Source organism: Nannospalax galili, unplaced genomic scaffold (genome assembly GCF_000622305.1).
Source record: "Nannospalax galili isolate Female #2095 unplaced genomic scaffold, S.galili_v1.0 scaffold1735, whole genome shotgun sequence".
NCBI lineage: Eukaryota > Metazoa > Chordata > Mammalia > Rodentia > Spalacidae > Nannospalax > Nannospalax galili.
Genome location: NW_008336857.1, coordinates 42,610 through 54,333, shown reverse-complemented (window position 1 = coordinate 54,333; position 11,724 = coordinate 42,610). Strand labels below are relative to the sequence as shown.

General features: G+C 40.5%; 1 protein-coding gene across 2 annotated transcripts in view; it reads right to left on the bottom strand.

The window, feature by feature from the left end:
* Dhx57 (DExH-box helicase 57) overlaps nucleotides 1–11,724 on the bottom strand; it is a 95,117-nt gene that overhangs the window by 72,056 nt on the left and 11,337 nt on the right. For both annotated transcript variants that reach the window (XM_008831516.3, XM_029562739.1), the window contains exons 4-9: nucleotides 11,201–11,389; nucleotides 10,062–10,900; nucleotides 8,254–8,432; nucleotides 5,493–5,614; nucleotides 3,433–3,628; nucleotides 2,449–2,573 (exon numbers count right to left, since the gene is read on the bottom strand). In XM_008831516.3, the coding sequence (XP_008829738.1) occupies nucleotides 2,449–2,573; nucleotides 3,433–3,628; nucleotides 5,493–5,614; nucleotides 8,254–8,432; nucleotides 10,062–10,900; nucleotides 11,201–11,389 (1,650 nt within the window). The remainder of the gene's footprint in view (nucleotides 1–2,448; nucleotides 2,574–3,432; nucleotides 3,629–5,492; nucleotides 5,615–8,253; nucleotides 8,433–10,061; nucleotides 10,901–11,200; nucleotides 11,390–11,724) is intronic.

The window sequence follows — 11,724 nt, the reverse complement described above, 5'->3', positions numbered from 1 at the left end:
AATTTCCAGCACCCACATGGCAGCTACAAACCGTCCTTAACTCCAGTTCCAGTGGAATCCGAAGCCCTCCTCTGACCTCCGTGGCATTGCACGACACGGTGCACTCACATACATGCAGGCAATATGCTCATACACATAAAATAAAAATAATAAATAAAGTATTAAAGAAAAAAACCCCTCAGTGAATTGTGAAATAACTGCATGCTGCAGAATAGCACAGCTCTAAGCAATTCTCTAATTGGTCTCCCTACACCCGTCCTTATCTTCTTATAATCTATCACCATCATAGTCGAACTCTGTTCAAACGTCAGAGTGTGCCATTCTGCTCAAAATCCTTTAGCAATTTCTCATGAATCCTTAATATCAAGGCTCTCCATGACAGGGTCTGCACCCCCACCCTCATTTCCCACTGGCCCCTGCCTTAGCATTCTGTTCTTGCTGTCCTTGAGGCATGTAGCAGCTCCAGGCCTGTGCATGTCAGTATTCTGTCTGAATGGGTTTCTACCAGCCATCCATATGGATGGCCCCTTTTTGAAATTTCAAGCAAATGCTGTCATCATCCCCCCATGCATTTCATATTGCCTTTCCCCAGGTTTACTTTTTCTTCTTGGCACTTAATAAAATACTCATCTACTTTGCTTACTGTTGGGCTATTCCAACGATTAGAACAAAAACTTTCAAGGACAAGGATTTTAGGTTTTTTATTCACTACCTGTGTCTGAAACAATGCCCAGGGCACACTAAGTGCTCAATGAATATTCATTAACGTACAAAATAAATGCATCATTTTTATATGGCAAAAACCCATCTGAAAACAAAAGCATTTCTAACAAAGTAACAAATAGTCTGCTGGTTATCTATTTTCTTTGTTTAGTTCTTAAAAACATTTTACTATCTGGGTCTTCAAGTTTGTTTGCTTTTGCACATTTTTTTCTTTGTTTTGTAGTTAGGCATTTTAGCTTCTATCAGCCTACTAAGTTTACTTTAGATCCTTTCTTTTCAAGGCATTTATAATAACTACTTTTTGGAAACAACCATTTCTCCTGGGATCTTTTTCTCTGCTGATTTTTGCTTCGTTTTTTCAGACAGGGTCTACTTGTATCCCCAGCTGGCCTGGAACACATAGGTATCTGCCTGCCTCTGCCTCTGAGTGCTGGGGTTAAACTCGTACACCATCACTCTTGGCTTCCCTATGGATGTTGCAGTTTTTAGGGCATGATCTGGGTATCAATGCATACACATATAGTCAATGAAGATTTGTTACTGCCTTCAAATATAAAAAAATTTATTTATTATTATTTTATGTGTATGAGTGTATTGCCTCTATATGTGTAAGCGCACCCGTGTCATGCAGTGGCCTCGGTGGTCAGAAGGCATGGGATTCCCTGGAACTGGAATTACAGACAGTTGTTAGCTGCCACGTGGGTGCTGGGAATTGAACCTGGGTCCTCTGCAAGAGCAATTAATGCTCTTAAATGCTGAGCCATCTCTCCAGTCCTGGCATTATTATTTTTTTTTTTCTTTGTCTTTTTGAGACAGGGTCTCTCTGCAGCCCCAGCTGGCCTGGAACTCACTAACTCACTATGTAGATCAGGCTGGCCTTGAACTCACAGAATCTGCCTGCCTCTGCCTCCTGAGTGCTGGGATTAAAGGCATGCACCACCACACCTGGCTCTTAAAGGTTTTTTTATACTTGTTTGTATGTTTTTACATTCAAAAACGTTTTAAAAATTTATTTTTTATGTGTATGAATGTTTTGCCTGTACATATGTGAGTGCACCATGTGTGTGCAGTACCACCCTGTCGGAAGAAATGCCAGAAGAAAATGTCGAATTTCCCTAAAACTGAAGTTACAGACAGCTGTTAGCTGCCATGTGAGTGCTGAGAACCAAACTATGGTCCTTTGGAGAAGGACCATAACTAACTGCTCTTAGCCACTGAGCCATCTCTCCAGCTCCATGTTTTACATTTGTAGTGTGTGTGTGTGTGTGTGTGTGTGTGTGTGTATGTGTGTGTGTGTGTAAGTCAGAGGACAACTTGTCCAGGAGAGTGTCAAGTATCCCTTCTAATCAATAGGATGGCTCTCCTAGTGTGAACATGTGCTCTTATCACTGTGAGCGTTATAGGCCTTGGAGATCAAGAAAGCAACTCCAGTGTGGTGGCATATGCCTCTAGTCCCAACACTTGGAGGCAGAGGCAGGTGAATCTCTGTGAGATGGAGACCAGCCTGGTCTACATAGTGAGTGCCAGGCCAGCTGGGGCTACATGTAGGGAGACCTTGTCTCAAAAAGACCAAAAAGAAAGGAAAGGAACTCCTCTCTACTAGCTTAGCCTGCCTTCTTTATAGTAAATTATCATTACCAACTCAACAGGAAGCACAGTCACCTTCCTTCAGCCATGCCTTCATTTTACAGGAGAGGGTGATCGCTGGGAAAACTTTCCTTTTACCTTTCTTCTGTCCTTTCATGAACTTCGTCCACAATGATGTGGGTGACTCCTTGTAAAGTTGCATCTCCTTCTAGCCTTCTCAGGACTACGCCTGTGGTGCAGTATAACAGTCTGGTGGCTGAGGACTTACACATAAAAGGGTAACATGGGCATTAATGAGATTTTTGAAAAAACAATTATTGGAAAACCAAACTGAATAGGTATGGGTAGAGACTATTGCAAATACCATCAGGTCCATTTAATATGAGATAATAACAACTATATAGCTTCTTGCTAAGGTCAATAATAAAACCTCTTCTACTTTACATTAAAATTTTTAAGTTTAAGAGCCTCATAAAAGCACTCAAGCACTCAAATAGCTAGGTGTGGTGGCACATACCTTTAATCCCTGCACTCAGGAGGTAGAGGCAGGCGGATCTGTGTGAGTTTGAGGCACGCCTGGTCGATATAGTGAGTTCCAGGCCAGCCAGTGCTGTACACTTCTCAAATAAACAAACAAAAAACAAAAAACAAAGTGGGTGATTAAATCAATTGTATATTTGCCTCAGGTTTAATAGCAAGATCATATCTATTGATAAAGTACAAAAAGCCTATAGAAAGCAAATTTGGTGCAAACACATAAGAGTTCTTTTTTAAAACTTTATTATTTTTATGTTTGTGTATGAGTGCATTGCCTGTATGTATGTAAGTGCACCAGTATCGTACAGTGCCCAAGTTGGTCATCTGCAGTTACAGATGGTTGTTAGCCATTGCATAGGTGCTGGGATTTGAACCCAGGTCTCCTGCAAGAGCAGCCAGTGGAGAGTCATCTCTCCAGCCCAAACACATAAGAGTTCTTATACCAAAATATTTCTAAAGGGACTTCAGTCCTACCAAAGGTGGTCGTTAATAAAATAAACCGTAAGTATATATCCCCCAATGCCTATGAATCTCCAGGTCCCCCAAATTGTTCCTATTCCTAGGAAATAAGCAAAGGATACACACCTTGACACTTTCCAGCCGGATCTGGTACCCCACAGTCAGACCCACCCTCTCTGCTCTTTCTTTAGCAACACGTTCAGCAACAGAGATTGCAGAGATTCGTCGGGGTTGAGTACAAATGATGTTTGCCACCTTCTGGGGTGGCCCGTTCAGAGAATCATCCAAAATAAACTGTGGAATCTGTGTGGTTTTCCCACATCTGTATGTCAAAACAAAGGAGTCCTAAAATGAAGTTTTCAAGGGCTAGTTAACAAAGCAATCACAGACAATGAGGGACGCTAAAGCTAGTTAGAGTACAGGCTGCTCAGCTTCCACTACCTTCTAAAACTGCCCACTGACTCAGTACCCCAGCCTAATAAGTGCCAGGGATTTGCACTCAGACTAACAGGGCAATCGAGTGAAAGTTTATTATAACTTACAAAGTAGGGACTACTGTAAAGACTCAAGATTAAGATCTGCAAATATCTTTAGCAATGTGAACTCTACATATGAATCCTAATGACAAGAGTGTTAGTTTATGATTCAAGTATTTTAGGGGTTTGGGGAGATGGCTCAGTGGGTAAAAGCGCTTGCTGTATAAGCATGAGTGCCTGAGTTTAAATCCCTAGCACCTGTGCAAAGAGCTGGGCATGGCTGTACAAGGTACTGTTAACAGTGCTGTGGGGGGGCAGAGACAGAGGATCACAGGGACTTACTGGCCTTCAGCCTAGCTCTAGGTTCAGAAAGAGACCTTCTCTCAAGGGAAAAGGTGAAGAGTGACAGGGCAAGACATCTGGTGTCCCCCTGTGGCCTCTGGACAAGTATATAGACAACTATCTCTGATCCTGTCTCTATACTCATTCCCTCCCTCCCTTCCTCCTTCCTCTCTCCTTCCCTCCTCTCCCCCTCCTCCCCTCATTTATTTTCTATATTTCCATTTGATGTGGATTGATTTGGCTATAAATGAACTGAAACTAAAACCTGTAAGAAACTTAGAAGATACAAAATCAGTACCATCATAGTAAGCCTGAGCAAAAATGTCATTATTCATTGTGTACTCCTGAATAGAGAACTAAAGTACGCCTGCCAGTTGGCCCCTGCTAAGCAGGATTGCTTATCATGGAGAACATGAAACACGAGAAAAAGAAAGAAGTGTTAGTTAAAGAAATTAAAATACATTTGGAAGATAAACAGCTTTCAAGATGTCTGCTCTATAATAGAACTATCCTTTCAATTAAAAAAATGTGCCTTCTTAAAAGCTAGCCTGGTGTGGTGGTGCACACCTTTAATCCTAGCACTCCAGAGGCAGAGGCGGACAGATCTCTTTAAGTTCAAGGCTAGTCTGAAGAGAGTCTCAAAGGGGGCTGAAGAGCTGGCTCACAACCTTAACTTCAGTTCCAGGGGATCTGGCCACTGTGGGCATTGCATACACATGGTGCACATAAATTCACACAGGAGCAAACATATAAATAAATCTTTTTATTTTTAATTAATTACTTAATTTGGTTGTTTTTTTGAGACAAGGTCTCCCTGTAGCCCCAGCTGGCCTGGAACTTGTTATTACAGTCTAGGTTAGCCTTGCTCTCACAGAGAGCTGCCTGCCTCTGTGTCCTGAGTGCAATGATTAAAGGCATACATCACCACATGCAGTCGAAATAAACCTTTTTTAAAAAGTTCCGAGGCAGAGGTACACATCTACAAGTTCCTAGACGAATTTCTGAGCTTTCCTTAAACTTTTTAAAATTTGGCTCTGAGGCTACAGAAGGGGCACAAGCACTTACACGGGTCGTCACTTAATATTCAGATAAAAACATACAAACATCACCAGCTATCGGCTTTTTTTTTTTTTTTTTTTTTTGAGACAGAGACAGGGGCTCCCTGTAGCCCCAGTTGGTCTGGAACTATGTACATCAGGCTGGCTGTGAACTCACACAGATCTGCCCGCCTCTGCCTCCCAAGTGCTAGTATTAAAGGTGAGTGCCACCATGCCTGGCTCTGCTACAGGCTTTTTTAAAGCAGAACTGGTTGTGGTAACCAATGTGCCTGTCCTATCTGTATATATTTGAAGTAAATTATTTTCTTACCCAGTCATACCACTTATGACAACCACTTGGTGCTTGCTCAACAATTTAAGAATGTTTTCTCTTTCTTCCCAAGCAGGTAATGATTGTCTTTCTTGCAGAATTGAGTGGAACTGTCTGGAAGCCTAATAAAATCAAGGATAAGGCAGCAGTTGAGTTACTTTTAGTTATCTTTCACAAAACTCAGAATTCAGAATTCCATAGTAAGATACATCCTTTCTGCTCTTTCCTTAGCAATTTGCTCTCCCAATAGGTGAGATTTGTCAGGATTGGATGCAGATGACTTTATAGTCAGAGGTCTGGCTCCTGAATCCACACAGTGAGCTGTGGAATCCTACAATGTTTCTGTAACTAAATAAACTGAAAGATCTTATAAGCGAAATAAACCCCTCTTACTTAGTATCTACCCAGTTCTTCCCAAGAAGAATCTCCCTGTAGCCCCAGTTGACCTAGCACTCACTATGTAGACCAGGCTGACCTCGATGTCACAGAGCTCTGCCTGCTTCTGCCTCCCAAGCGAGTGCTGGGATTAAAGATGTGCACTAGCTACCATGTTCAGCTGATATACAGATTCTTCTTGGGACGCCAGGCATGCGTTTAATCCCAGCATTCACTGACAGGCAGAGGCAGGAGGATCTCTGTGAGTTCAAGGCCAGCCTGGTCTATATAATGAGTTCCAGGCCATCTGGAACTACAGGGAGACCTTGTCTCAAAAGACCAAAAATAAAATAAAATAAAATAAAAATCTTTATATCAACACTTCAATAAAAAGTAACGATCCATATGTGCCCTGTCCAATATGGAAACTTCTGGTCACATTTAGCTACTAGGCATCCTTGAAATATGAAAACTGCTTCTGAGGAACTCAACTTATTTTAATGAGTCAAATGTAAATACGAAAGCTGGTTAGGAGCTACTATAGCAGATAACTAAGCTCTAAACCACATCATATTTTCCCCATAATAAGAGCACTTGCCAAAGGGTTCTTTCTGGCCATGCACCATAACTATGTAAATCAGTTTCACAATTAATGGCCAGTACTCTATAAACACTGCAAGTATGTTGGGGGAAGCTGGGCGTGGTGGCGCATGTCTTTAATCCCAGCACTCGGGGGGCAGAGGCAGGCGAATTTCTGTGAGTTCAAGGCCAGCCTGGTCCACATAGTTCCAGGACAACTGAGGCTCCAGGGAATTAAAAAAAAAAAAAAAAAAAAAAAAAAAAAAAAAAAAAAAAATTATGGGGGAAGAGGAGATGGAATGCTGATGGTCAGTGGCACAGGGCTGAAGTTGGACAGGAAGAATAACTTCTAAAGTTCTATAGCATGGTAGAGTACTCATGGTGGTGGCACATGCCTGTAATCCCAGCACTCAGGAAACTGAGGCAAGAGGAGCAGGTTTGTTCAAGTGCATTCTCTGCTACATAGCAGGTACCACGCCAGCTTAGGTTAGCGACTCTGTTGCAAAAAAATTTTTTGCATATATCAAAATAACTAGGAGAAAGGGTTTTTTAAAAAAATTGATAGAATTGATAAATGTCTAAGATGACAGATATGCCAAGGACTAATTGTATCACATACACATTAAAGTGTTATACTTGCATGTAAATATGAAGTTATATGTAAATTAAAAATAAAAAATTTTAAAATATGTATGGCTGTACTTTTGAACAATCTAATTTATACTAATGTCCAAGTTCCTGTATATAATTTAACCATACATATGTCATGCTAATCAAATTGAGTACATAATTTTTTGGTCCCTATCATCTTCATGGTATGATTTTATACATTTTGATGATATCTTGGTATTACAGTATATACTTGATAATACTACACTAAAAAATAAGAATCACCAAACTTTAATACTAGAAGGGTCCTTAGACATCATTTAAGTTAATCCACAGATTCATTAAATAACTCACCTTTGCCTTATATTATATATAACTGTGCCCTCAAAATTTTCTTATGGTTTATTTTAAAATAATCTTGTCAACAAGGTAAAAACACAGACTTCTGAGACAGACATAGCTTGAACCCATGTTGCCACTTGCTATCTATGTGACCTTAAGCACATGACTTACCCCTTGAGCCTATGAAAGGGGGTATGAGTCCTTCCTTCTCCTCTTAGACACATATTTTCTAATGTAAATCACAGTATTAAGATGCCTTTCAAAGGGGCTGGAGAGATGGTTAAGAGCACTGGCTGTTCTTGTAGAAGACCTGGGTTTGAATCCCAGCACCAAGGTGACTAACAACCGTCTGTAACTCCAGTTCCAGAGGATCCAATGAGTGTACTCACATGCATGTACACATATATACACATAAAATGAAATTTTAAAAAAGATGCCTTTCAAATACTAAATTATCTATCATTATAACAAAGGCAAAAAGCTCTGAGAACACCTGGTATGCATACGCACTTGATATGTCCCAGTTGAGGAGTTTCCCCAAACCACTTATCAAATGCTGCACTCAGCAAATTGGAGAAAAGTCTACAAACTCAGGCAGGGAGTGATGGTATATACCTGTGGCTATAGAGCAAGATCCTTTCCCCAAAAGTCATACAAAAAAGAAAAGAAAAAAGGAAGGAAGGAAGGAAGGAAGGAAGGAAGGAAGGAAAAAAAGAAGGGAGGGAAAAGAGAGGAGAAGCAATTTTAACCTTTCAGAGAGAACCAAAAAGCTGAGAGGGAGGGCAGTCAAAGCCTCTGAACACCGAATCCTTCATCCAGACAGCAGGGGGTGATGTTAGCCCTGGCTATACCATACCTGTTTTATTCGGAACTGCTTGCAGATCTTACTGTTTTCAGCATGTGCTGACTTTGCCTGCCAGTCATATCTTTTGTAAATCTTTTTCTTGAGGTTCACATGGCTCTCATTCTCCACTATAACTGGTGTAGGACCTTCATCCTCATCTGCATCTTCCTCAGGTTCTGATAAGTTTTCAACTTGAAGGGAGCAGAAAGAAACATTTTCAACTTACCCTTTCTTCAGCAAAATGAGAAAGTCACTAACAGTGACAGCCACAAAAATCCCAAGATGGAGAAAAAACCCTGAAACTTGCATAAAGCAGGTCATTCATTTCTATCCTACTTCTACTCTTAAAATGCTTCTTCAAATAAGCTTTATTTGAATTTAAATAAATAAAATTAAAGACAAAGCATTAACATCCAAGGAATTAACACTGTCTCAGCTACTCCCAAGTGTCCCCAAAATCAATGATATAAAACAACCAAATAGCTAGCAAATGATAGAAGGGTCAACAGAATGTGGTATAGCTATGCAATGGCAAATTACTCAACAAAAGGAATGAATACATACTAAGACATGAATGGACTAATACATACTATGACACGCATGAACTTTGAAACCGTTAAGAACCAAGCCTCCAAAAGTCACATACATATTTCAATTCAATGAAATGTATAAAACAAATTTGTAAACATAGACTACAAAATAGTGGTTGTCAGGGACTGAGAATAGGGGATTGCTAATGGGTACAGGGTTTATTTTGGGGGCAGAGGACAATATTCTATAATTAGATAGTGGTCATGACTGTACAACTCTTATGTAATAAAAACCACTGGATTATAACCTTTATAGTGGTAAATTTTATAGCATACATCTCAGTAAAGCTGTTATTTAAAAAGTCAGTGTAGGGGTATAACTCAGAATAAAGTACCTGCCCACCACACACATACACCCCGCCCCATACACATTCATGACATATAATTTGCCATTTCCCAAGAGCCACATGTGAATAGCATGTACTAGATGCTGCTGTGCTGATATTCAGGGGTGAGTCAGGGGCTAGCAAGTGCACTAGCGAGCTGCCCAACACCCAAATCTCAGGCTCACTGCTCTCTGCTTACTGACATTTACCAGGAAACTTTCTGTCGTTTCCACCCCCACACTTCCCTATACCCCGACCCTGCACTGCACTGCTGGAAGTTAAACCCAGGACTTCATGCACGCTAGGCAAACTCTGCCGTTAGCTGTATTTCCAGGAAACTCTTAGGAAAAAACAAGTTTCATTCTCCCTGAAAGAAAAATAACAATAAACAAGAATAAGTTCTTTGGTGAAAGTTGAGGAGGAGTTTGTTTGTGGTGTGAGAATCTGTATGGCAAATTTGAATCCGGAAAAAGCCAGAAGCTGACAGTGCATTCTATTTAAAGATTCCTAAAGACAGCCCTATTTTGATCAATTTTGCTGGCCTAGAATACTAAAAACAGGAGGGAGTGGATAATATATAAAAGAAGCAAACCTATGAAACCATATTAAATGGAGTCTTTGAGAAAGTGCTTTAAGGCCTCTCTGACCTCAGATTCTATAGTTAAAATAAGCTTATACATCACCCAGACTTTCAGTTTCATGAGCTCAACCACAGTGACAAAGCTGGGATTCAGAATGAAGGCAGGCACACTGGCCGTTCAGGGATTCTTGTCTTTTTGGTTCATGGGACTGAAAGACTTGCTCCAGATAACTGGGAAATACTAGTCCAGCCTCCTAAGTTTTTAAGAATCCTCATTCTGAACATCTGATCCCCTCCTGTTCCTAAGATCAACACTTTACCTACCTTCTGGAATTTGATTATGAAAAAAAGCATTATTTGGAATCCCTGGTTTGCGGCAGGCAGGATTACTCAGCCTCGTGCCAGAGGGGCCTGGAAGGCAGCTCACAGGAGGGACGCTGTACTTGTGATGGGTGTTTGAGAGTAACTTGACAATTTCCGACTCTTCCTCTAAAAGGGTTATCAAAGAATAAACAACAGGTTCTGAAGTTTTTGCAAATGTCAAGGCTTTGCCATAAAGGAACTCAGAAATATGTAAACGACAAGCCAGAGGTAGATTCTCATTGGTGGAATAAAATGCCACAAGAGGAGCTTGATAGGGGTATTTGTGGTCTTTGGAAAATCGAATTTCAAGCTCATATAAAAAAGATGCATCATCATCAACATTCAGATGAGATTCATCTACAATTCTTTCTGCTCTTCCAACAATTTGATTTGGGGGCACTTCATGTTTGAATTTACATCTCGATCCAAATTTACAATTTCCTTTGAGGTAAAATTTGCAGGTTTCAGGTGAAGTGTCCTGTACAGTTTTGGTACTTTCCTTTTGCTTGGATTTGCAGAATTTATTTGTCAAGTACTCCAATTCCAATCCAATGGTCCAGACTCTGTTCTGAATTCTTTCTATAAATTTTTCTCCACAGATGGACTTGAGAGCAAGCGCCTCTTCCTGTCTCTGTTCTACACACTCAGGTAAGCTTATCCGGCCAGCTGCCTCGGACATCCTCATCCTCTCTCCAAATGCCTCTGAAAAACACTGGCGGAGAAGATGCTCTAGTGCTGCCCCCAAATCCCCATCACAAATCCTCAAGGCCAACTGACAGCGTTCAGTGTCGAAACCATACCTGCCAATGGCAAAATGTGACAAAAATGCTGCATAAAAAGTCTTATCACACCATTGAAGTAAAATTCACTTAAATACACACATATGAAGTTATAACTATATACAGCCATGGTCTGTGTTTTGAAAAACTGTATCTGATGATGCTGATCCCGCCATCTTAAAAGACAGAATAATAGGCATTTCAGGCTCTGCTGGAACTCTCATAACAGGACAACCCTCAAGGAAGGGTAACTGGGTTTATGATATGACTTGGTTGCCTTGAATTCTTCCCCTGGCTCCCATAACAAATAAAAGTAACTACCTGGAAAGCTTTTGCACTGCAAATGGTGAGACTGTAAATTCTGGAATAGGAGGCTCCACTGTGCCTGAGCCAGTATACTCCCAAGGGTCAGAGTCGGGAACAAGGGCAGGTTCTTGTCCAGCTGGCCAGTACTGCTCACTATCAGCACAATCAGGTTCATCATCTTCCTCCTCCCCAGAAATGCCTCTCCTTGTGAACAGAACATTTTCATGGATTAGATGTTAAATTCTACTTATTTCAGAGAAAAAGTATGCAAGGGTCTAAGAATTCCATCCAAGGAGCTAAGAACAGAGGATTCTCACTACTCTTCAGTTGCTGATTTACTCTTTTATTGAACTGTTAATTTCTATCTTAGTAATTATGCTTATTAGGTATTCATATAAGCAACCAGGTCCTAAGTGAAGTGATTTATATGGACTAATTCTTTTTTCTTAAATTTTTAAAAATTTAATAACCACATGATTAGAAGAAGCGTTTCATTACAGCTTTAACATATTCAGTAACACATTCCAGAGCAAGGATAC